The following is a 23,349-nucleotide window of genomic DNA, read 5'->3' on the forward strand; positions in this document are numbered from 1 at the left end:
AAGAGCTGCGGGAGGTATTGGGAGGTCCTAAACTTTCTAACGGTGCCATACAATCACATTCTGGTGCAACGAAGAGTCAGAATTAATGGAAACGAGTCCTTAACTGACATAGACTAAGAATAACTAGCAAGATGTCCTATAGTTGTCTACGTGAGATGCGGTGAACCTGGGTACGACATTTAATGGGGGAAAAAGGGGAAGGTCGGGGCTACAGAGTGTTGTTTACAGATAATGGGACTAGGGAATGGGGGATTGGGGATAGTTGGGGAGTATTGGGGAAATAGGGGAATATTTACAAGCGGATATGGATGGAGGCCAAATCCCATATCCGCAACAATATATATATAATGCAAGTTGCCTGAATGAGTCTGATCACGGTAAACATTGTAACCACAGCACATACAATGCTGAATGATACCTCATTTAAGAGCTCTTGGGTCCAAAGAGTGCTTGAGAAGGTTTACAAATATTGTTATTCATGCAATCTCGAGTTATATTCATTTTTGTTGTGCACGTGCTGTATATGCTAATAGTAGTTGATTTGCACATCTACCGGAAGTAATATATATATAAAACACAGTTTGTGTGTGTTTGTGTGTGTGTGTGTGTGTGTGTGTGTGTGAGTGTGTGTGTGTGTGTAATGTTACTGATAGACTCCTAAACGGAGAGGCTTACGTGCTTGATATTTGGCATAGACATGGCCATTGAGCCTGGGACGAACATGGCCGAACTCAAAATATTTGACGATCCATCTTTTTTATTCATATTTACCTCAGCGCATTTTAGCGCACGGAATCAACGGAATCAGAGCAGGTGGGCGCTGATTCGCTCAGAGCGATCACGTGATGACGCTATGACGCTATGAACGCTATGAACGCTATGACGCTATGAACGCTATGACGCTATGAACGCTATGACGCTATGAAACGCTATAACGCTATGAACGATATGACGCTATGACGCTATGAAACGCTATGAACGCTATGACGCTATGACGCTATGAAAAAAAAAATCGCGATGACGCTATGAAACGCTATGAACGCTATGACGCTATGAACGCTATGACGCTATGAACGATATGAACGCTATGACGCTATGACGCTATGACGCTATGAAAAAAAAAATCGCTATGACGCTATGAAACGCTATGAACACTATGACGCTATGAACGCTATGACGCTATGACGCTATGAAAAAAACAATCGCTCGCTTTACCAAGGGGCTCGCTCCACCCCCCCCCCCGTTCCCCTCCCCTCCCCTTCCCCCTCCCCCTCCCTTCCCCCGCCCGGCAATGCCGGGTACTTCTGCTAGTATATATATATATATATATATATATATATATATATATGTGTATATATATATATATATATATATATATATATATATATATATATATAATCCGTAATGACGCACTGCTAGATGGTTCCTCTGGAGCTTTGCAGGCAATGCGTACATGCATGGCGATGACGTCATGCTGTCCGCTCATTAGGTTGGAGAACCAGATTACAGATACCATTATTAGTAACTCCCAACCGCAACCAGGTCGACTCCATATGATGAGTGGATACCAGAGATAACGTTACCGTGTGGCAGGTGGTGCTTATCGCTCCCAGCAAGGTGCAGCAGCAGCTGTATGGGACACCTTGCTGGCGGTTCTCCACTGATGATATGAAGGTCGCATAGTGACTGATATATATATATATATACATACATATATATATATATATATATATACATACATATATATATATATATATATATATATATATATATATATATATATATATATATATATATACTTATATATACAGAGCATTCAGAAAGTATTCAGACCCCTTCACTTTTTTCACATTTTGTTATGTTGCAGCCTTTTGCTGAAATCGTTTAAATTCATTTTTCCCCTCATCAATCTACACTCAATACCCCATAATGACAAAGAGAAAACAGGATTTTAGAAAGTTTTGCAAATTGATTAAAAATAAAAAACTGAAATATCACATTGACATAAGTATTCAGACCCTTTGCTATGACACTTGAAATTTAGCTCAGGTGCCTCCCATTTCTCTTGATCATCTTTGTGATGTTTCTCCACCTTGATTGGAGTCCACCTGTGGTAAATTCAATTGATTGGACATGATTTGGAAAGGCACACACCTGTCTATATAAGGCAGCATTTCCCAACCTGGGGGAAATTTTAGGATTCCAGAGGGGAAACTTATTCCAAGGGAAATACAATATTAGCATTCGTGTAATATTGTGCTTTAGTGAATAAATCTCAAATCTTTAATTATTTTGTTCCTCGACTTTTTACTTAACATAAACATTTATAACATCGTCGGTAAATAAAAATGTATATACAATACATTTTTTAAATAAAATTTATGTGTGAGTGTGTATGTGTCTATGTGTGTGTGTGGGTTTGTATGTGTGGGTAGGAGTGTGTGGGTGTGTGTTGCTATATTTTATGTTATTTATTATGTTATTTATGTTATTAAGCGAATACATTTTGTGTTTTGGTTACTTTTTTCCTTGTTCATATATATATATATATATGGGGGGGGGGGGGGGGAGGGGTGGGGGGAAATCCAGACGGTTGTACTGGTTGAAGGGGGAAACGACAGAAAAAAGGTTTGGAACCACTGATATAAGGTCTCACAGCTGACAATGCATATCAGAGCAAAAACCAAGCCATGAGGTCGAAGGAACTTCCTGCAGAGCTCAGAGACAGGATTGTGTCGAGGCACAGATTTGGGGAAGCCTACAAAAAAATCTCTGCTGCATTGAAGGTTCCCAAGAGCACAGTGGCCTCCATAATTCTTAAATGGAAGAAGTTTGGAACAACCAGGACTCTTCCTAGAGCTGGCCGCCCGGCCAAACTGAGCAATCGGGGGAGAAGGGCCTTGGTAAGAGAGGTGACCAAGTACCCGATGATCACTCTGGCTGAGCTCCAGAGATCCTGTGTAGAGATGGGAGAAACTTCCAGAAGGACAACCATCACTGCAACACTCCAGCGATCTGGGCTTTATGGCAGAGTGGCCAGACGGAAGCCTCTTCTCAGTGAAAGGCACATGAAAGCCCACAGAATCTTGTTCCTCACAGTCTGAGATTCCTTTAGGTGCTTTTTTGCAAACTCCAAGCGAACTTTCATGTGTCTTTCACTGAGGAGAGGCTTCCGTCTGGTCACTCTGCCATAAAGCCCAGATATATATATATATCTGTCCTGTCCTGTGTTGTGTTGTGTTGTGTTGTCTTGTCACTGAACTACTTTCTCAAACTTTTGTGAAATCGTACCAAACTTCTGGTATGCACATATCTCTCCCGTCGGAATGTCCTAAGGGTATTTTTTTTAGAAAAAATTTCCAATTTTTCTTTTTTTCGGGAATTTTTTTTTTTCAACTTAAGTTTTCAACTTCAATTGTTCATAAAATGTGATATCACGTATATTACAAATACATTTGTGCAAAATAATTGTTTGAATTATGACTGGTTTAAACCATGACAAAACGGCAACTCGGGTGCAGTCATTTATCTATATATCTACACATCTGGGCAGTGTCTGTGTTGTCACTTAACGACTCCCTCAAACTTTTGTTTCCGTGGTTGTGAAATGTTTTTAATAAGGTTGTGGTGGTTTTGAATCACGTGGTGGTGAGGTATTTTGAATTATGTGGTGGTGAGGTGTTTTTAAATGATGTGGTGGTGAGGTGTTTTTAAATCACATGGTGGTGAGGTGTTTTGAATTACATGGTGGTGAGGTGTTTTGAATTACGTGGTGGTGAGGTATTTATAATTACGTGGTGGTGAAGTATTTATAATTACATGGTGGTGAGGTGTTTTTAATTATGTGTTGGTGAGGTGTTTTGAATTAATTGGTGATGAGGTGTTTTGAATTACGTGGTGATGAGGTGTTTTGAATTATTTGGTGGTGAGGTGTTTTTAAATGACGTGGTGGTGAGGTGTTTTTAAATGACGTGGTGGTGAGGTGTTTTTAATTTCGTGGCTGTGAGGTGTTTTTATGACGTGTTTTATGGCTGTGAGGTGTTTTGAATTAATTGGTGATGAGGTGTTTTTAATTATGTGTTGGTGAGGTGTTTTGAATTATTTGGTGATGAGGTGTTTTGAATTACTTGGTGGTGAGGTGTTTTTAAATGACGTGGTGGTGAGGTGTTTTTAATTTCGTGGCTGTGAGGTGTTTTTATGACGTGTTTTATGGCTGTGAGGTGTTTTTAATTTCGTGGTGGTGAGGTGTTTTTATTACGTGTTTTATGGCTGTGAGGTGCTTTCAATTTCGTGGTGGTGAGGTGTTTTTAATTTCGTGGTGGTGAGGTGTTTTTATTACGTGTTTATGGCTGTGAGGTGTTTTAAATTACTTGGTGGTGAGGTGTTTTGAATTACTTTGTGGTGGTGTTTTGAATTACGTGGTGGTGAGGTGTAATCGTCCCAAACTTCCAGTCTGCACCTACCCCTCCCCTATGTATGTGCTGAGGGGTTCTTTCTTGAAAAAAAAACATTCAACCAAAATCTTCAACCTAAATTGCCTATAAAAATGTGATATCACAAACACAACAAATAAATTTGTGCAAAATAATTGTTTGTATTATGATTGGTGTAAACCATGACAACACAGCAACTCAGGTACAGTCATTATCCTCAGCTAAAATAAGCCCGATCCTCAGTAACAACGCGTGGTGAGGCGAGCGTAGCGAGCCGAGCCAAGCTAGTATATATATATATATATATATTGTTATGTCAGTGGGGTAGGGGGATATATAGATTTCGGTAGATCTGCATAGGTCGGTGCTCCGATGTCGCGAAGAAGAAGAACCATCTCGACGTAAGTAAGTCAGGGACCTGTCTAGCCCGGTTTGGCGGAATGAGCTGCGTATCTGTGTCCCCGCCATGATGGGGTGGGGCATGTTAAGTAGTTCTAGGGTTTATGCTAATTCCCGGTGTGTCGTCCCCTCTGTGATCATTCCGGTGTCCCTTATGGCAATACATCACATATATTAGTTAGCCACATTAGCGCACACATTAATAAATACTCCCCTCTCACAATGCCTGACCGGAAGAACCAACAGGAAGCAACCACACACTACGGCACCATGGCAAGCACACATCGACCAGGCAGGCAACAGCCACGCCCAGAAGGACTCTTGATTGACACGGGGGGGGGGGGGGGGAGGGGGAGTGGGGCGAGTCAGAGCAGGTCGCTGATTGGAGAGTATGGAAGGACGTGTGATTGGTCAGGGGGGTGGGGGGGCAGAAAGCTTCGTCATGATTGGCGGAAGGAGCAACACACTGATTGGCCACCGACCGATGGCCTGACATGAAGGGCAAAGGTGCTCGGCCAATCAGAGAGGAGCAAGCGAAAGATGTCCAAGAAGCGACGCACTGGTTGGAGGAGAGGAGGGCTGACATCAGGATACGACCAGTAAAACCTCTCGCTCGACGGCATTTAGTCTCTTCCCTTTGCCCTCTTGCTTTGGACTGTCCCTCTGCGCTTGACCTTCTCTTGCCTTTGGACTATTGTGGAGGAACGAAGAGTTCGAAAGATGGTGGCGAGGCAGAGCACTGACGATTCTCCTTCCCTGCATTCGCGTGTGAATGACGAGCGTACGGACGAGGCTCGCCGCTGAAGCGTGACGAGCCAGGCCCGAGCGAGACGCTCGGTGAGGCCTGACGGAGCACGAACAGGGACGCATCAAGGCCTGGTGAATGGGGGCACGGGGAGGCCTGCTTCGCGCCAACACCAGAGTCTGATGGAGCCTGGACGGCCGAACGATTCCTGGCTGCCAGACAAAGCTAAGCCAGCACAAACGCGCACACAACGGTTTCTTTAATTATCCTCCCCATCTGTACGTGTTCGAGTGCAAACTAGAAATCTGCTCGTACATATAGAAATGCAAGTAGCCTGATTGCGTCTGATTGGGGTAAATGTCGTACCCACAGCACTTACAATGCTGAATGATACATCACTTAAGAGCTATTGGATCCAAACAGTGCATGCAGAGGTTTATAGTAGGATCAATATGCCACATCACCCCCAAAGAAATTGCAAGACAACGTTTTATGGTATTTTTTTTTGTTTTATTAGGTCTACAGAACAGCATATTAAAAGTTGCCAAAAAATGGACTGCCAGAAAGGGTCTAAATATGGCATTATAAAAATAACTAAATGTAGGATTGACAAAAAAAACAAAAACTGACAAAACTACTCCGAAATACCAAAAGACTTACACAAACAGTCTACCCTCGAGAAGTTAGTTTCGCTCTGTAGAGCGTATGTTCTAACATACCTTCCCCGAATATCTAGTCTTCATTTTCATCATCTGAAACTGGCTTAGTAGCCACATTACCGCAGTTGCCTTCCTGGCAAGGTAAGGCAAGCTCTGGTGCATTCAAGGCCATTTTATTTGCAGCTACATTTCAGTATGCTGCATCCTGTAGTGCAGTTGCAGTGGATCATTTTGAGCAGAATGTCTGGCGTAGGGCTATTGTGCATTATGAATGGACTTAAGTTTGTGCCCTTGCACGTCCCAGCCCCATTCAGTATGGTCCATGCCGTCTTCCTTGTCCATCCAAACCATGACTTGTAGGTACGTCCGCTGAGAGTGAAGGTTTGTGGCCGAGGTTGTTGGAGGCAGTCTTTTGCGTGTCACGAAGGTCTTTGCTGTGGCCACTTTCTTGCAAAGGAACTTGTAGCGTAATGTTGCTAAAGTGTCAGATTGGGTCCCATTAAACAAGGACACCATTGCCTTGCAACCAGTGGTTTCCACAGTAAATGGATCTACCATTGGTGTGCAAAAGACCTGCGAACAGGCACGCAAGACAGATTCACCCTTGATGACTTTTTGGAAAAAATATTTCTTCCTCACCCCAAAGATTCTCAAAGTAGGGTTGCATCTGGAGAAGGCATGGGCAAACAATAGATCGGAGCAGCCATCGTCACCAAGCAACGATTTCAGAACTTTGTGATAAACATTTGGTTTCCCCTTGTCTGACCGAAAGTACAGGTCCTTGCAGTCCTTTGTAGTTGCATGATACAGCAGCAATACCAGCAGATCTGTGTCGTCTCTGATCAGGGTTGTTGAATTGTAGGATGGCATTGCAACGGATGCTTTCACTATGTCCAAGTCAAAATCTCCTTCAGCTTGGATGATATTACAGCCTTTCTGCTGCAAGCGTTCAGAGATCAAGTGAATGAGGGTCTGTTTGTTCATATCATTTGAGAGGAAATATTCCTTTTTCCCAACGAATGTTGTTGTATCCGATATGTTGACCTTGTTCAAAACCAGAGTTCGACTTCGTCGCTGATGTGTATTGTCCTTTGTATTTGGTCCTCCATCATATCCATCAATGACAACCGTGGCATTGCCGTACAGGTCTGACGTGAAAGATGTGTAGGCGTCGGCAATTGAGCTGTAGGTGCTGCCTTCGGTCCATTTCAGTCGATGTAGAAGTGAACCACCATCTATAACGTAGCGATCAGTCTTTGGAATGGACTGAAGAACAGCATTTTCTGACGAAGTAACATGCCATCGTATAGTGTCCAGAAGGTGTGCTTTTTCTGGCTTCCGCACACGATTCTTTGCTTCAAACAAGGATGGAGGATATGGGGAAAGTTCATATTTCATTACCTCATCTGGGCACAGATTTCCCGACTGAGATACCACAAGGAACCTCTGAAATAACAGTGCTGGATCCAAGGTTCGATCCTTGGTGACCTTGACAGCCCAGGCTGATGCTAGTGTTACATATTTATGTGAATGTATGTGAATTACTATTCAGGTCTTTGCTTATCAATGTGGACTCGATTAAAGGTTGTTGTGATTAAAGGGTCAGGAGCCCTTCTGGGAAAAAGGAGACCGGAAACGGAAGAAGAAAAGACACGAGGTCCTGGAGAAGCGATGATTCTTCTTCTTCCTCACCGAGCTCGGACGCGAGCGGTATCGATTGAGCAACGTAACAGAATCGGCGTTTAAAAGCGCGTCTGGCGAGAGGAGTTACCGGGACGTGTAACTACCCTTTGACACGTCAAGTCGCCGTGGGTTCGTGCATGGAACCAAGCAGCTGGCACAGTTTGCCTCACCGTCTACAAGGCCGCGTACGGGTCACACCTTGGGCCGCGCGCGTTGGGCAAGCCGCGTGTTGCTTTGCCTGCTTTGCTGTACCCGCTTTGCTTGGCCAGGAGGTGCGCGCTGCAGCCGTTGTTCCCGGTACGGGACGTGCCCGGTGAAAGAACGTCAGGAAGGGTCCGTTCAACCGCCCACGTGCGGAGATCGAACTACCGGAGTACGGAGACATTGAGAGAGACATTGACCATGGAGGGAGTCGGGAGTGGGGCTCACGTGAGGAATGTATAAGATGGCCATCTTAGAGTTATTATAGATGAGTTTACATCTTTGTACTATTGATTGCTGATTGTGGATGGTTGTTGATTGCTCGGGGAATATATCATTGATTATTCCGGATCCTTGGTGTGGGGTTTCTTATTGGTTGGAATTCAGATTTATGCGTTACGAAAGAGCATAAATAATAGATCTTTCTGGCGGAGTTCCTCTCACGGTCCGGGGGTCACCGAGACCAGGTAGTCACCGGAAGGACCACGTAACAGAATTGGGGGCTCGTCCAAATTACGATTTGCGGATTCGCAATTGGGTCTACGTCCGGGATCTAAAATTGTATAAAATAATAAAATAATATTTTTATTAATTAAAATTTATTAATTAAGTATTAATTGGTAAATTTTTGGGGGAAATTGGGGTAAAGTCTTGGGTGAAGGTTAACAGGTGTTAACGATAGGCACCATGGCGTTTGTGGCACAGAACTTTGCGGTAACCCCGAGTGAGGCACAGTTCCGATGAGTTTACATCTTTGTACTATTGATTGCTGATTGTGGATGGTTGTTGATTGCTCGGGGAATATATCATTGATTATTCCGGATCCTTGGTGTGGGGTTTCTTATTGGTTGGAATTCAGATTTATGCGTTACGAAAGAGCATAAATAATAGATCTTTCTGGCGGAGTTCCTCTCACGGTCCGGGGGTCACCGAGACCAGGTAGTCACCGGAAGGACCACGTAACAGAATTGGGGGCTCGTCCAAATTACGATTTGCGGATTCGCAATTGGGTCTACGTCCGGGATCTAAAATTGTATAAAATAATAAAATAATATTTTTATTAATTAAAATTTATTAATTAAGTATTAATTGGTAAATTTTTGGGGGAAATTGGGGTAAAGTCTTGGGTGAAGGTTAACAGGTGTTAACGATAGGCACCATGGCGTTTGTGGCACAGAACTTTGCGGTAACCCCGAGTGAGGCACAGTTCCGATAGTCTAGTAGGAAGACTAGGTCCCCCTGCACCCCCCGGAGATATACTTCTAATCAGTGTTTCTAGATTGGAAACAATGTGTAGAAAATGACTAGCTATGGCCCCAAGCTGAAAAAATGTCCCACATACCATTTTTATGCAAATTACTGCTGCCATTATCAAAAAAAGACTAGGTCCCCCTGCACCCCCCCGGAGATATACTTCTAATCAGTGTTTCTAGATTGGAAAAAATGTGTAGAAAATGACTAGCTATGGCCCCAAGCTGAAACAATGTCCCACATACCATTTTTATGCAAATTACTGCTGCCATTATCAAAAAAACGATTTTTGACATATCTCAGCCAATATTGCAGATAATTGAAAAATGAAGGTGTCTAGACCCATGTTTTGAAGGGCATAGATCATGATAGAACTATTCATAACATGATTACATGTGTCTATGGTATACTAGTATGCTAATTAGTGCTTTATTTACAAAATAATCACAGTTTTACGAAATAATAGACTCATATTAAGGTCCGTCTACACAGACGTTAACACAAAGTTTTATTTTTCTAAATACCCTGTGAAATTCACCGAATGCCCTGTGAAACCTGGGATTCTTCTCCAGCTTTTTCAAGGGCCCGACTTTTCCCTTCCCTTTGAAGGCACTGGTGCAGTCTTCTCCGCTGAACACATAGTACCCCAGGAGAGTGGCACAGTAGTCCTCTCCCAGGGATTCTGCCAGCTCAGAGACGTTGACAAGTTGGCGATGCTTCCCTGACCCTGTATCCAGGTACACCGTCAGCTTGATGTTGTGGGCATGGTGGAGCAGGATCAGGAGGATGTCTGTGTCCGGTGTTCTGACTACAGCGTTCTTGTATCCGATGGTAGCAGCATGATGGAGGTACAGAACCACCCTGGTATCAGTCTCTTCCTGGTTGCTGTAGATCGTGGGGAGTTCACGTACCTCGACCTGAAACACAAAAAGGCACCGCATTTCAATCACCAGTCACTGCCAGTTTCAGTATATCTCCGGGGGGTGCAGGGGGACCTAGTCTTTTTTTGATAATGGCAGCAGTAATTTGCATAAAAATGGTATGTGGGACATTTTTTCAGCTTGGGGCCATAGCTAGTCATTTTCTACACATTTTTTCCAATCTAGAAACACTGATTAGAAGTATATCTCCGGGGGGTGCAGGGGGACCTAGTCTTTTTTTGATAATGGCAGCAGTAATTTGCATAAAAATGGTATGTGGGACATTTTGTCAGCTTGGGGCCATAGCTAGTCATTTTCTACACATTTTTTCCAATCTAGAAACACTGATTAGAAGTATATCTCCGGGGGGTGCAGGGGGACCTAGTCTTTTTTTGATAATGGCAGCAGTAATTTGCATAAAAATGGTATGTGGGACATTATTTCAGCTTGGGGCCATAGCTAGTCATTTTCTACACATTTTTTCCAATCTAGAAACACTGATTAGAAGTATATCTCCGGGGGGTGCAGGGTGACCTAGTCTTCCTACTAGACTAATTACTAAAGTCTTCCTAGTACTAGACTTGTAATTACTAAAGTACTAGACTAAAACCTAGTCTTCCTACTTTAGTACGAGCGTTACTAAAGTCGGACCTCTTGAAATTGGCCAAACATTTTAACTTGGAGGTCCGAACTAATTTGAGGAAAGCAGAGTTGCAGACCACGGTGATACAGTCTATGGTGGGATTAGGAACATGGGACGAGTTAGCCTGGCAGTGGCTACCCGAAGAACCAGAAGACGTTGAGCTCCGGAAACTGGAGTTGCAATTACGGAGCCAGGAACGGATCAAAGAAGAAGAAAGGAAAGCAGAAAAGGAAAGAGCAGAAGAAGAAAGGAAAGCAGAAGAGAGGAGAGAAGAGAAACAAGCAGAGGAAAGGAGAGTGGAACGAGAACTCCAGGAAAGGTTAAAAGAAGAGGAAAGGAAAGCAGAAGAGAGGAGAGAAGAGAAACAAGCAGAGGAAAGGAGAGTGGAACGAGAACTCCAGGAAAGGTTAGCAGAAGAAGAAAGGAAAGCAGAAAAGGAAAGAGCAGAAGAAGAAAGGAAAGCAGAAAAGGAAAGAGCAGAAGAAGAAAGGAAAGCAGAAAAGGAAAGAGCAGAAGAAGAAAGGAAAGCAGAAGAGAGGAGAGAAGAGAAACAAGCAGAGGAAAGGAGAGTGGAACGAGAACTCCAGGAAAGGTTAGAAGGAAGAAAAGCAGAGGAGAGGAGAGCTGCAAGGGACCTCGAAGCAGAGGAGAGAAAAGCGGAAAGGGAATTAAAGGAACGTGACATGGAGCTTCAGCAAGAAATTAAATTCAAGGAGCTGGAGTTAATGAGAGAACGGGCAGAGGGACCACCCTTGCTGACGGGGTCGACACCTAGCCAGAACACCTGGGATGTGGGCAGACATGTGAGGCTGGTTCCACCCTTCAGTGAAAAGGAAGTCGCTAAATTTTTTCCACACTTTGAGAAAGTGGCTCGACAGTTAAACTGGCCAGAGGAGGCCTGGACCACACTAGTGCAAAGTGTGCTGGTGGGAAAAGCTCAAGAGATTTATTCGGCGCTACCAATGGACCAATGTGCAGATTACGAGGTATTGAAGAAGCACATCCTCAAAGCCTATGAGTTGGTTCCGGAAGCTTACCGGCAAAAATTCAGGAATGCCAGGAAGAGGGAGAGTGAGACCCATGTGGAGTTTGCCAGAGTGAAAGAAAATATGTTTGATCGGTGGTGTGAGTCAAAAGGAGTCGGGAACGACTTCGAAGCATTGCGTGACCTGATGCTGGTGGAGGAATTTCAACAGTGTGTCCACGAGGACATCAAAGTGTACCTGCAGGAAAAGAAAGTACCGAAGTTGTGGGACGCAGCCACCCTGGCAGATGATTATGCCTTAACACACCGGATAGGGGTCCACGAACCTAACTCCTCGCCTAGATCTCCGCAGGGGAGGTGGGGAACAGCAGGTGCGGAGAACGACAATACATGGCGGCGGCCTCGAGAGGATTATGGGGACAACGCGGATACCCCACCTGTTCGAAATCAGAGGGCTGAGGGCCCAAGACAAACTTATTTTTCGGGGGGCCCAAGGCAGACCACGAGTTTTTCCTCTGGGCCTACTTGCGCTTTTTGCAAGAAACCTGGACACTTGATGTCCAGTTGTTACCTCATGAAAAGGGAAGACCCAGAGCGGAGTCCGACTAGTACAACTCCGAATGCGATGGCAAACGTAAGAAATCGCCCACAGAAGAGTTACCAACCATTTATTTATGAGGGGTTGGTCTCACTCAAGGGAAACTTGACTAACCCAAGACCGGTTAGGGTTTTGAGGGACACAGGAGCCCATCAATCCTTAATGCTTGAAGGCATTTTGCCATTGTCAAAGAGTACCGCAACTGGTGATAGTGTTCGGTTACAAGGGATCGGTGGCTGTGTTAGTGCCCCACTTCATGTCATCCATTTGGAATCCGATTTGGTGTCAGGACCGGTCACCGTCGGTTTACAAGCCACGCTTCCTGTAGAGGGAGTATCTGTGATTATCGGAAATGATTTGGCCGGGGGGCAGATTTATGGTAACCCGAGGGTTGGTAAAGAGCACAGCAGGGAAAATAACACCCCACCAGCTTGGGATGGCGACAAAAGTTCCAAGTTATTTGTAGGGGGACTGAACTTCAACACAGAGGAAGAAGTTCTGACCTCTGTCTTCAACAGATATGGGCCGCTGGTGGAAGTGCGGGTGGTAAAAGACAGGGAAACGCAACGGTCAAGAGGGTTCGGCTTTGTCACGTTTGCAAGCACAAGAGACGCCAGAGAGGCAGAGAAGAATTGGAATGGTAAGGATTTGGAGGGTCGGACCATAACAGTAGGGAAGGCATTTCGTAGGCGTCGAGAGGTCTACAGAAGAGGACCACTTGGCAGGAGTTTTGGGGTTGGCAGCAGCCGATATTACTATGGAGGCTCCCAGAGTTACGGCACCTCCCGAAAGAATGAATGTCAGAGCACTGGCCGAGAAGGAGACCGCCAGTCAGGTAACGGCTGGGACAAGGGGTCCCACCGTAACTGTTAGGAGTCTGGAGAAGTTGAAGCACTATATACGGGGGAGCCGCCGAGCCGAGGCTCCTACACGGACTAACCGTGAACGCCACGTTCTTAAAGGCGTCCAGGTAGTGAACTTTCCTGCACGGACTAACCGTGAACTCCACGTTCTTAAAGGCGTCCATGTAATGAACTTTCCTCCCCGGACTAACCATGAACTCCACATTCCTTAAGGCGTCCATGTAGGCATACTCCGCTGGGCCTCCCGAAAAAGTGCTATAGAGAGGTTTAAATTTGGGGGCTTTGGGTCACCACCTCTTAACCGTCATTCAAGAGAAACTAGAAGTGGTTGACGCTTGGTCCAGAGGGAATTAATCTAGGGGATTGTGTGAAATTTTGTTGCTTTATTTTTAAGTGATGACTGTGCCCGGGGGGAACTGATGAGTTGGGGGGGGGGGGGGGGTGAGTTATCTGGTTTGTTTATCCAAGTTGGCCGGCAAAGAAAGTTTTCGCTGGGTTCAAACTTTCTTTCTTGAAGGGGGGGAGTGTTACATATTTATGTGAATGTATGTGAATTACTATTCAGGTCTTTGCTTATCAATGTGGACTCGATTAAAGGTTGTTGTGATTAAAGGGTCAGGAGCCCTTCTGGGAAAAAGGAGACCGGAAACGGAAGAAGAAAAGACACGAGGTCCTGGAGAAGCGACGATTCTTCTTCTTCCTCGCCGAGCTCGGACGCGAGCGGTATCGATTGAGCAACGTAACAGAATCGGCGTTTAAAAGCCCGTCTGGCGAGAGGAGTTACCGGGACGTGTAACTACCCTTTGACACGTCAAGTCGCCGTGGGTTCGTGCACGGAACCAAGCAGCTGGCACAGTTCGCCTCACCGTCTACAAGGCCGCGTACGGGTCGCACCTTGGGCCGCGCGCGCTGGGCAAGCCGCGTGTTGCTTTGCCTGCTTTGCTTGGCCAGGAGGTGCGCGCTGCAGCCGTTGTTCCCGGTACGGGACGTGCCCGGTGAAAGAACGTCAGGAAGGGTCCATTCAACCGCCCACGTGCGGAGATCGAACTACCGGAGTACGGAGACATTGAGAGAGACATTGACCATGGAGGAAGTCGGGAGTGGGGCTCACGTGAGGAATGTATAAGATGGCCATCTTATAGTTATTATAGATGAGTTTACATCTTTGTACTATTGATTGCTGATTGTGGATGGTTGTTGATTGCTCGGGGAATATATCATTGATTATTCCGGATCCTTGGTGTGGGGTTTCTTATTGGTTGGAATTCAGATTTATGCGTTACGAAATAGCATAAATAATAGATCTTTCTGGCGGAGTTCCTCTCACAGTCCGGGGGTCACCGAGACCAGGTAGTCACCGGGAGGACCACGTAACACTAGTGTCCTCACTACAGTGTTTCGTTTGTGCGAATATGAGATTGTCCTTCCATTTTCTTCACTGTGTTTCTGCCAACAATGAAAAAGTCCTGCACATTGACATCCTTGTCAGCATTTATCCCTGTGATGATGTTGCGATGGGTCACCTCATCCGAGAATGGAGAATGCTGTTCAAGTTTTGTGGCAATTTTGGCCAAGTCCATCTTCTCCCTGTCTATTCGTGATGCATATGCCTCTTTGTGCTTTTTGCTCGTTGTGTATAAGGTTCGACAGAATTCCTACATGCCGTAGTTGTAGGCGGAGAATACAGGAAAAGACATTGTCCAAACAGCTCGTTGATGTTCAGTCCTTCCACTTCCTCTTATCAGGCCCCTGTACTTTTAAGGGACCGCATCAGGGTCTGTTCGATCACCAAGTCGAATCCAAGGCCAGCCCGGTTTTGGTCGTGCGTCGGATCACATGGAATCCGTTTCTGAATTTTGAAAATACTGCAGAGTTTTCAGTTTCTAACAGCTGCATCTTCTGTAGGTAAGGATAAGCAGACTTTAGATAGTTGGGATGTGCAGCAGCAGCAAATATCGGTAAGCAGTCAGAGCGTGGAGGTGCATTTGCCACGACCCTGTGCGATCGGCCTCGAGAAGTTCCCGGGCCACTCCCAACATTTGCAGATAGTTCAGCCATAGTTTGCTCATTTTTGAACTATTAGATAATTCAGACTTTTTGGAAACTAGTGTATGGGAAATCCGTTTGATACAATGACTTTTGAGTAATGTTTCCAAGTCTATGTCACTCATATTTAACATAGTATATTGTCTGTCAAGTTCTTGCATGAGGATCTCAAATCCTGGCTCATCTGCAATGACTTTAGCTGCGATCTGGTGCATCAGACACTGACAAACAAGGAGGTGTCCCCGAAATGTGCGCTGCACAGCTTTTCCATTCATCATGTGCACCACAGCGTATTCACCACAAATCGTCTCCAAGACATCTTTCAGGCCACTCCCATTCATCAGTACTCCTATGGCCCGCAACAGATTAATGAAGGTATGGAAGGTCCCAAGTAACAGCATAACATATCTAATTGGGATATTGTCTGGAACCTCATGTATTATCTCGGAAGCTTTCCAAAAGAGTGGCTGGTCGAAAGTGACAACTGGTGGGGTGTTATGGTTAAAAGCAAGTTTGCAAATGTACTCTAGTGTGGAGAATATACATGTCTTGTCACCAGGGTACATATCAACTACCAGGGTACAAGTAGAAAAACTACCGAAGACAGTCTGGGATAGTCACAGTCCTTGAGTAGTACGTGCATCATTCCTTGACAATTTGGTACTACTTGAGTGAAGTGATAGGACATCTCCCACATTATGTCAATGTTGTGGTCCAGTTCATTTAGGAATGGCAGGGGCTGAAATTCTGTAATGCGATGAGTGTGTTCTGCAAAACGATATTCAATGATATCCACTTTTGTCTGGTCAATGATGTTCAAGTCAGACAGTTTGTGTCTGAGAGCAGTGTGATTGACGTGTTGGCCTGGCGTTACGGCTGCGTTAAGGCATTCCGTTACGGCATTCCCATGCCCTGGAATGTACCCTTTCCATCTAGGGTCACAATGTTGTGGTCGACGTTATCTGCTGCAAACAACAGCATCATATACGGTATGTTGACGCCACCTGAACCATCAGGAGCGAATGAAGAAGGGGCGTTTTCCTCAAACGTTTGCACTTCTGAGTATGAGGAGCAATAACCCATGGCAAAAAGACGATATCTTTCAAAAACTTTGATCAGAAGTGATGATGCATTTGGACAGCGAGCCCAAGTTGTAATGGGGCTATCACTGTCCTTGGACACACTGTTTGAACAATTGTGTGCCCAATACTCGCTTCGTTCTGACGGGTGTCCTTTCCAACGAGAAGATGTTGAAGCAGACAACACAAGCTCGGGGGAACATAGTCAATGGCAGACTCCAATTTAAGGTCTGTAGCTTTCAGATACTTGTCTTGTCCACAAAGTTATATGTTCTAACACAGCGATAGGCATCGTAATCAACACTAATTTTGCTCGGCGCAACTTTGTTCCCACAGAATAAGCAGTCTGTTGCACTATCGTCCGGTCCACTCAAGAGGCGCCATGGCGTCATGTACTTCTCTTGACTGATGTGGTTTGATCACCTGAACTGTTCTGATCACTTTCACCTGAACCCCTACAGCACCTTTCTTATGTTTCTCAACGTTCCTTTTGTTTACGTAATTCATACGGCAATACCTGTGCACTCCAGTTCCAGCTGCTACAATGATGTCATCTCCTCTCTTGACACTTGCCTTGTTTATGCCATCAGCTCCTTTCCTACCAATCTCGACTCTGTCTTCATTCCGTAACTCCTGGCACAAGGGGCAGTTGGGTGCTTGCTCCGAACTCATTTTCACGACCTGAAACAAAAAAACAGAAGTTTTCGCATCAATGATGTCATGACGTCACGTGGGATAGTTTTGTTAGCATCAGGAATTATAACTTTACTGAAATCATGATACGTAGAGATAATTTTTACGCTTAACCCTTCGTGCGATTAATTATTTTTACGATTAAATTATGATTATTTTTTTTTTGCATTATTTTATTTATTTAACATGTAGGTATTTAGCTCACTGAAAGTCATATTACCCACCAAAAAATTAACCTCAAAGGGTTAAAGTGCTTGGACAGTTTTCAATTCACCAGATATGAGTAGATATGAGACATGTTCTAACATTGGCTGCCATCTTTTTCTAACCTCAAATATAGACCCTTTCTGGTAGTCCATTTTTTGGCAACCTCTAGTATGTTGTTCTGTAGACATAATAGAAAAGAAAAATGCCATAAAACGTTTTCTTGCTATTTTTTGGGGGTACACGGCAATTTTTCCATATTTGGACTCGACTATTACAAATACCGCTCGTCATGCAATCTCGAGTTGTATTATTTTTTCTTGCGCATGTGGTGTATATGCTCAGTCACTGGTTTGCACAAACACCGGAAGAAAAAAACCCCACAAACTATTCAGTCAATTCTGTCAACGTGTAATTACCTTTCCATCGATTTACTTTCCCGAGAAACTTTATCAGTCTTAATAGTTACAGTGACTATCATAGTATCATATGCTGTTAAATAAAAATCATAGCAAAAATAAAACTATTTCGATTTCACTTACCAACAAATTCACTTACAAATGGAAACTGGGACTTCATTAGTAATGCTTCATCTTTTTATGTACATGTGAGGAGGTGTACAAAAGAACGCTCTGACAATGCCTTGCGTGAGGTGAAACACAAACTTTCACGGGCAATGTATAATCTCAGAGTTGCTGGTCTGCACTCTTACATAAGTAAAAACTAATATAACCACAAATTATTCCGTCCAACGAGTAGTTTCCTTTTTTGCCGATTTTCTTCACCGATAAATCTTAGCAGTTTTAACAGTTTTTAACTGTTATCTGGATTTGGAGTTGGATGGTAGGGGCTGAAGACTTGAAGAAGAGAAGGAGAGTGGTGGACAAAGAGTTGGAGTTGGATTAGGGGGGGGGGGGCAGAGAAGGGACAGAGTTGGGAAAAGGTGTTGAGGCTTGTGGGGGGGGGGGGGGAGGGGGGAGGGGTTAAGGACTTCAAGAAGAAAGAGGGGGCTGTGGGTTTAGGAGGAGGGAGTGAGGGGTTGAAGGCATGAAGAAGAAAGGGGGAATAGAGGACAGAGAGTTGGAGTGGGGGAAGAGGGAGTGCAGAGAGAGAACAGAGAGAAGGGAGAGGGGGACTTTGGGTGGAGAGATGGCTTGAATACTTGGGGTTGAGGACTTGGAGTTGGAAGGGAGCTTCTCCGGATTCAATTGCCTCCTTTCTGATATTTCACCCTTTGCCATTTCCATCGTCTGTCTCTACCTCCCAGGTTTCTGCAGAGCACACACATTCTTATAGTAATCACCTTCGAGTTAAGCTCCCAAAATGCAGGCTCACCGCTCACCTGCATTCATTTGTCCCACTTTTCTTTCACATGTGGAACCAACTTCCTCAATCTGCTCAATCTCATTCTTCCTCCCAGGGCTTCAAGATGACTGTTCACCTTCTCTTCAGATCATTCCCCATCCATACTCATGATCATTTTAACTCTCATTAAACCTCCCCAAACCCACCCCTTCCTTTTCAGGCTATAAACTAATATTCCATGTTGTTGATGTGACATCTAACTTAACAATATTGTTATGGTGACCATTGATTGGTGTCTGCTGTTGCAGTGGAATCTTGTCTGTAAAAGGCATGCTCTGAGACAGATGGCAGATTTTTCATACCTTGGAGGATTACTAGCTGGTGGAATTGTTCTGGGGGGACTCGCCGACAAGTGAGTCTTTGTTGTTATGATTCTTCTTATTATTATTATTTATTTTTTTGTATACAACATCGAGGCTCGTGAAAGAAATAACATTAATCACACAGAAAGACAAACCGACACATAAAACATATAACATGGGGAGCGGTAGACAACATGGGGCGAGAGGGGGAGGAACGCAAACACAACATCTGAGAGCAGGGACATCGAGAGATCTGTGGGAGGGAGAGGGCTTTGGGGGGGAGGCATGGAAAGGGGGGGGGGGGGTGGGAGAGGTATAAAACATATGGACACTGCCGGGACTTCCAGGAAAGAAGTTGGAATTTCAAACAAGGTGGATCTGGGGTGAATTAGTGGGGGTAGAAAAGATCAAGGTTTTGGATGGGGAAAGATAAGAGATGGTGGTGAACAGCTGTTTTAAAGACCTGGAGGGAGGAGTGGGATTGAAGGGAGTGTGGGAGTTTGTTCCAGAGGTGGGAGAAAAGAGGAATGAAAGAGTGAAGGTGAGCAGAGAGCTGAGATTTCGGCAGTTTAACCATCAGAGGGTTGCTGGCAGATCTTGTGCGACCTGTAGGAATATTTGGGGGACAAAGCACAAAGAGAGCTGGGGGAGCAAGACCGGAGAGGAGTCGGTAGAAGACAGAAAGCCCACCGACCTGTCTGCGATGAGTGAGTGAAAGGCCCTCGGAGATAGCTTCATCACGGGAGATTCCAATGATTCTGAAAGATTTGGTTTCAACAACGTGAAGCCGAGCTAGGTGTGAGGCAGGAGCACCAGCCCATAGGGGAGAACAGTATTCCATTGAGCTGCGGATGAAAGCCTTGTATATGGTGAGGAGCTCAGGTGTGCCGAGGAAGGACTTCGCATGACGGAGGATGCCCAGTCGGCGACTGGCTTTGGAGGCCAGCTTGGAAATGTGGTTTTCTCAAGAAAGATCATGGCAGATAGTGAAACCCAAAAGCTTGAGCGACAGAACTTCTTGGAGAGGATTGTTGAGAAAGTAGATGGGAGGGTTGTCCAGTCGATCTTTTCGGAGAGACATAGTAAGAGTGTGAGATTTGTCAGGATTGAAAGACATGTTCCACTTGTTTGACCAGTCTGTGATTTTGTCCAGGTCTGCAGAGAGTGGAGAGGCTGCAGACTGCCGATCTGAGGGAAGAGGAATGGAGCGGCAGAGAGTGGAGTCATCAGCAAAGAGATAGAGAGGATTTTCCAGAGAGTCGGAGAGATCATTGATAAAGACCAGAACAGGGCACAAAGAAAAAGTGAAGAAAAAGCACAGGGCCCATTATTCGGCGTCCAGTGAGATTCCCACTGTTCTTGTAATGATTTTTCTTAGCAAATGTTGTGGAGATGATTCTGAGAAAGCTGATTCTGAGAAAACTAGTATATACTATATATATATGGGCATATCCACAGTAGAGTGTTACCATTGTGTGACACAGGTCAATAAAATTGAAAATGCATCAGCAGTATCTGTACATGTTTAATATGAAATTAGGACCTATCCTGTTAATACATTTTATTGCGTGAAGATAGTGGCTATGCTGTGTGTGGGTAAGGAAGGTTTTTTTTCAACATAACACATAGAGATAATGTATGGGACATTGACATTTATTATGTGTTCATTTTTTATGAATACTGCAGAAGTTGAGGTTGTTGACCATGTCTGGAAAAAGCTATTCAAGTCAACTATTAATTACCATGAAAACATGTCGATTTGAGAAAAAGCTTGTCTGGCCATGACACTTTCTCCTCAAAAGGACGGTAACGACGGTACATTTGACAGTAACATTAGATATCACGAATAGTTCCACTAAAGTAGTTAACACACACCAAACATAAAACAAAAGAAAACTTCTTAGGCTGGTTGGTTTTAATTCAGAACTTAAAAGTTCTTATTCAATTCAATTCAAAATTCATCCGCAGGTATGGCCGCAGAACGATGATGATCCTGAGCAACCTCCTCGTGGGAGTGTCGGGTATTTGTGCCACCTTCGCTCCTAATATTAGTGTCTACACCATGGCAAGATTCTTCGTGGGAATGTGCTCAATAGGTGCATACCTCAATGCGTTCACCCTGGGTAAGTTTGTACTTGTTTATCTTGGATACCTTTATTCAAAAAAATTAATGAAAATAACAATTTATCAAGCTTTTGCAAAATTCATTCCTTGTATCAGATCACAACGGAGCAGGTACATTTGTCAGACCTTTTGTCAATTTGACAAGTGTTTCCTCTTTTCCAGCATTTTTTTTGCTTAAGTTATTAAGGTGTACGGAGATTATGTTATCACCCATGTTTGTCTGTCTGACTGTGAGCAGAATATCTAAAAAAAAGTTAAGGACAGATTTGGAGGAAACTTAGTGGACAGGCTGTGTCTGCAACTAGAACAAATTGATTAGAGTTTGGTGAAGATCCAAATCCGGATACTATAATTTTTTAAGTGATTCTTCACCATTGAGTGTTCGGTTTAAAAACAATATCTAGCACGATATCTCAAAAAAGTTATGGACGGATTTGAATGCAAGTTTAGTGGACAAGTTAGGTGTTTGACAAGGACAAATTGATTCAATGTTGGTGAAGATGCAGATCCCGATCCAGATACGAGAATGGTTTGAAGTGATTCTAAACCATTTAGAAATAGGGCCAAAATCTAGATATTGCACGATATTTCAAAAGGTTGTGTATGGGTTATATCAAAACTTGGTGGATGAGCTGGTTGGTTGACAAGAACAAGCCGATTCGATTTTGGTTGCGGTCCGGATGCAGATCCGGCCTATCAGTGGGATGCAAAACGCAAACTGTTCAGCCTGGCAGAAGTACCGAGTGCCACTCTATAGTATTGCAATGTAGACCATGCTGACTCCTACGAGACTCGAATTGGTGTCCCCTGTCTTGTTTGTCTGAATCCTTTGTTTTTCGGTCTCTGTCCACCTTCTTCTCCCTCCACCCTGCTATTGTTGTTTCTCCTTTCTTCTGCTGTTCCCTTGGTTATGTTATGTCCTGATGTGTTCTGTGTCCGAGCTCTTCTACGAGCCTATACCATGGATATAAAAAACTGGAGCGCTCCTCCATGCATGAAAGGTATCAGTTTCCCTATGGATGACGTTCTATCAGGTGGGTCTCCAGGTGGTCCAGGCAAACTCGTCGGTGATATTTTCAGGTCCACCAGATCAGTTCCCCCTTCCACTGGGAGGGTGGGGACGGGAAGTGGGAGGCGGGGGGGGGGGGTGGGGGAATTAAGAACCTTGGCCTATGTTGAGGAATTACGAATTAAGTCCCTACATGTTGTAGGGAGTCCTGTTGAGGGCTTCGATAGGCTCGGAGAAACCACACACATGCCTCACTTTATAAAGGTCATTGCTCAACTACTGTTTCCCAACAAAAAACTGGTTCATAAATGTCCATCAAATGACATCATCCAGTGAACTCATTGGTCTCCCAGCTCAAGCATACCGATGATTCACCCGATTCCAAAAGAGAAGTGTTCCCTTTGGCTCTATAGCCATCAATGGCGAAGCTGATGAAGGGAAAGGGGAAAATGGTATTAATTAATAAATACATGAGAAATAACCACTTATTTAACAGTGAAAAATAGAAAGGGATTGGGGGTGGGAAGACAAAGTTTCTGCTAAAAACAGTCTAGGCCAGCCTAAATTGGGGTTCACAATACATTTATCCTGAACATGCAATTAGGATATAACTAATAACAATTAACTCTGTAACCCTGAAGAGGCCATTTTTGTTCCAGTATTTATAAAGGTAATCATTATGTTTCCTCCATCCTCGCTCAAACTACAAGATTTTTTTCTAATTGCTGTTAATAAAATCAGAAACTTCATTTTGATGGTGATCACCGTATGCACTCAACCATACAGATACAATGACTGATTAATTAATTATTGTACTGCGCAATAAAACCTGCATATTAAAAGGGTTTAAGAATGGATTATTTACTGGGAAGGGGTAAAGCGACTTTCAGGCCACCCTATACACTACCGGTCAAAAGTTTTAGAACACCTCAATTTTTCCAGTTTTTATTGAAATTTAAGCAATTTAAGTCCAGTGAAGAACCTGAAATGGTACAAAGGTAAGCAGTAAACTGCTCGAGGTTAAAAAAAAAGTTTAGGTTAGCAAAAACGGGAAAATAATGTAAATTGCACAGTTATATTGTAAAAAGGCCTTCTTCAGGGAACAAGTAATGGGTTAACAACTTACAGCTGTTTGCAGCAATGTAAG

General features: G+C 44.1%; 1 protein-coding gene across 5 annotated transcripts in view; it reads left to right on the plus strand.

Moving 5' to 3' along the window:
- LOC137426891 (solute carrier family 22 member 6-B-like) overlaps positions 1 to 23,349 on the plus strand; it is a 110,730-nt gene that overhangs the window by 40,032 nt on the left and 47,349 nt on the right. For 4 of the 5 annotated variants that reach the window (XM_078778905.1, XM_078778903.1, XM_078778906.1 and 1 more), the window contains 2 exons: positions 19,016 to 19,119; positions 21,038 to 21,192. In XM_078778905.1, the coding sequence (XP_078635031.1) occupies positions 19,016 to 19,119; positions 21,038 to 21,192 (259 nt within the window). The remainder of the gene's footprint in view (positions 1 to 19,015; positions 19,120 to 21,037; positions 21,193 to 23,349) is intronic. The other variant, XM_078778904.1, reaches the window with a different exon arrangement.

The sequence above is a fragment of the Myxine glutinosa genome, chromosome 5, assembly GCF_964187855.1.
Source record: "Myxine glutinosa chromosome 5, kmMyxGlut1.1, whole genome shotgun sequence".
NCBI lineage: Eukaryota > Metazoa > Chordata > Myxini > Myxiniformes > Myxinidae > Myxine > Myxine glutinosa.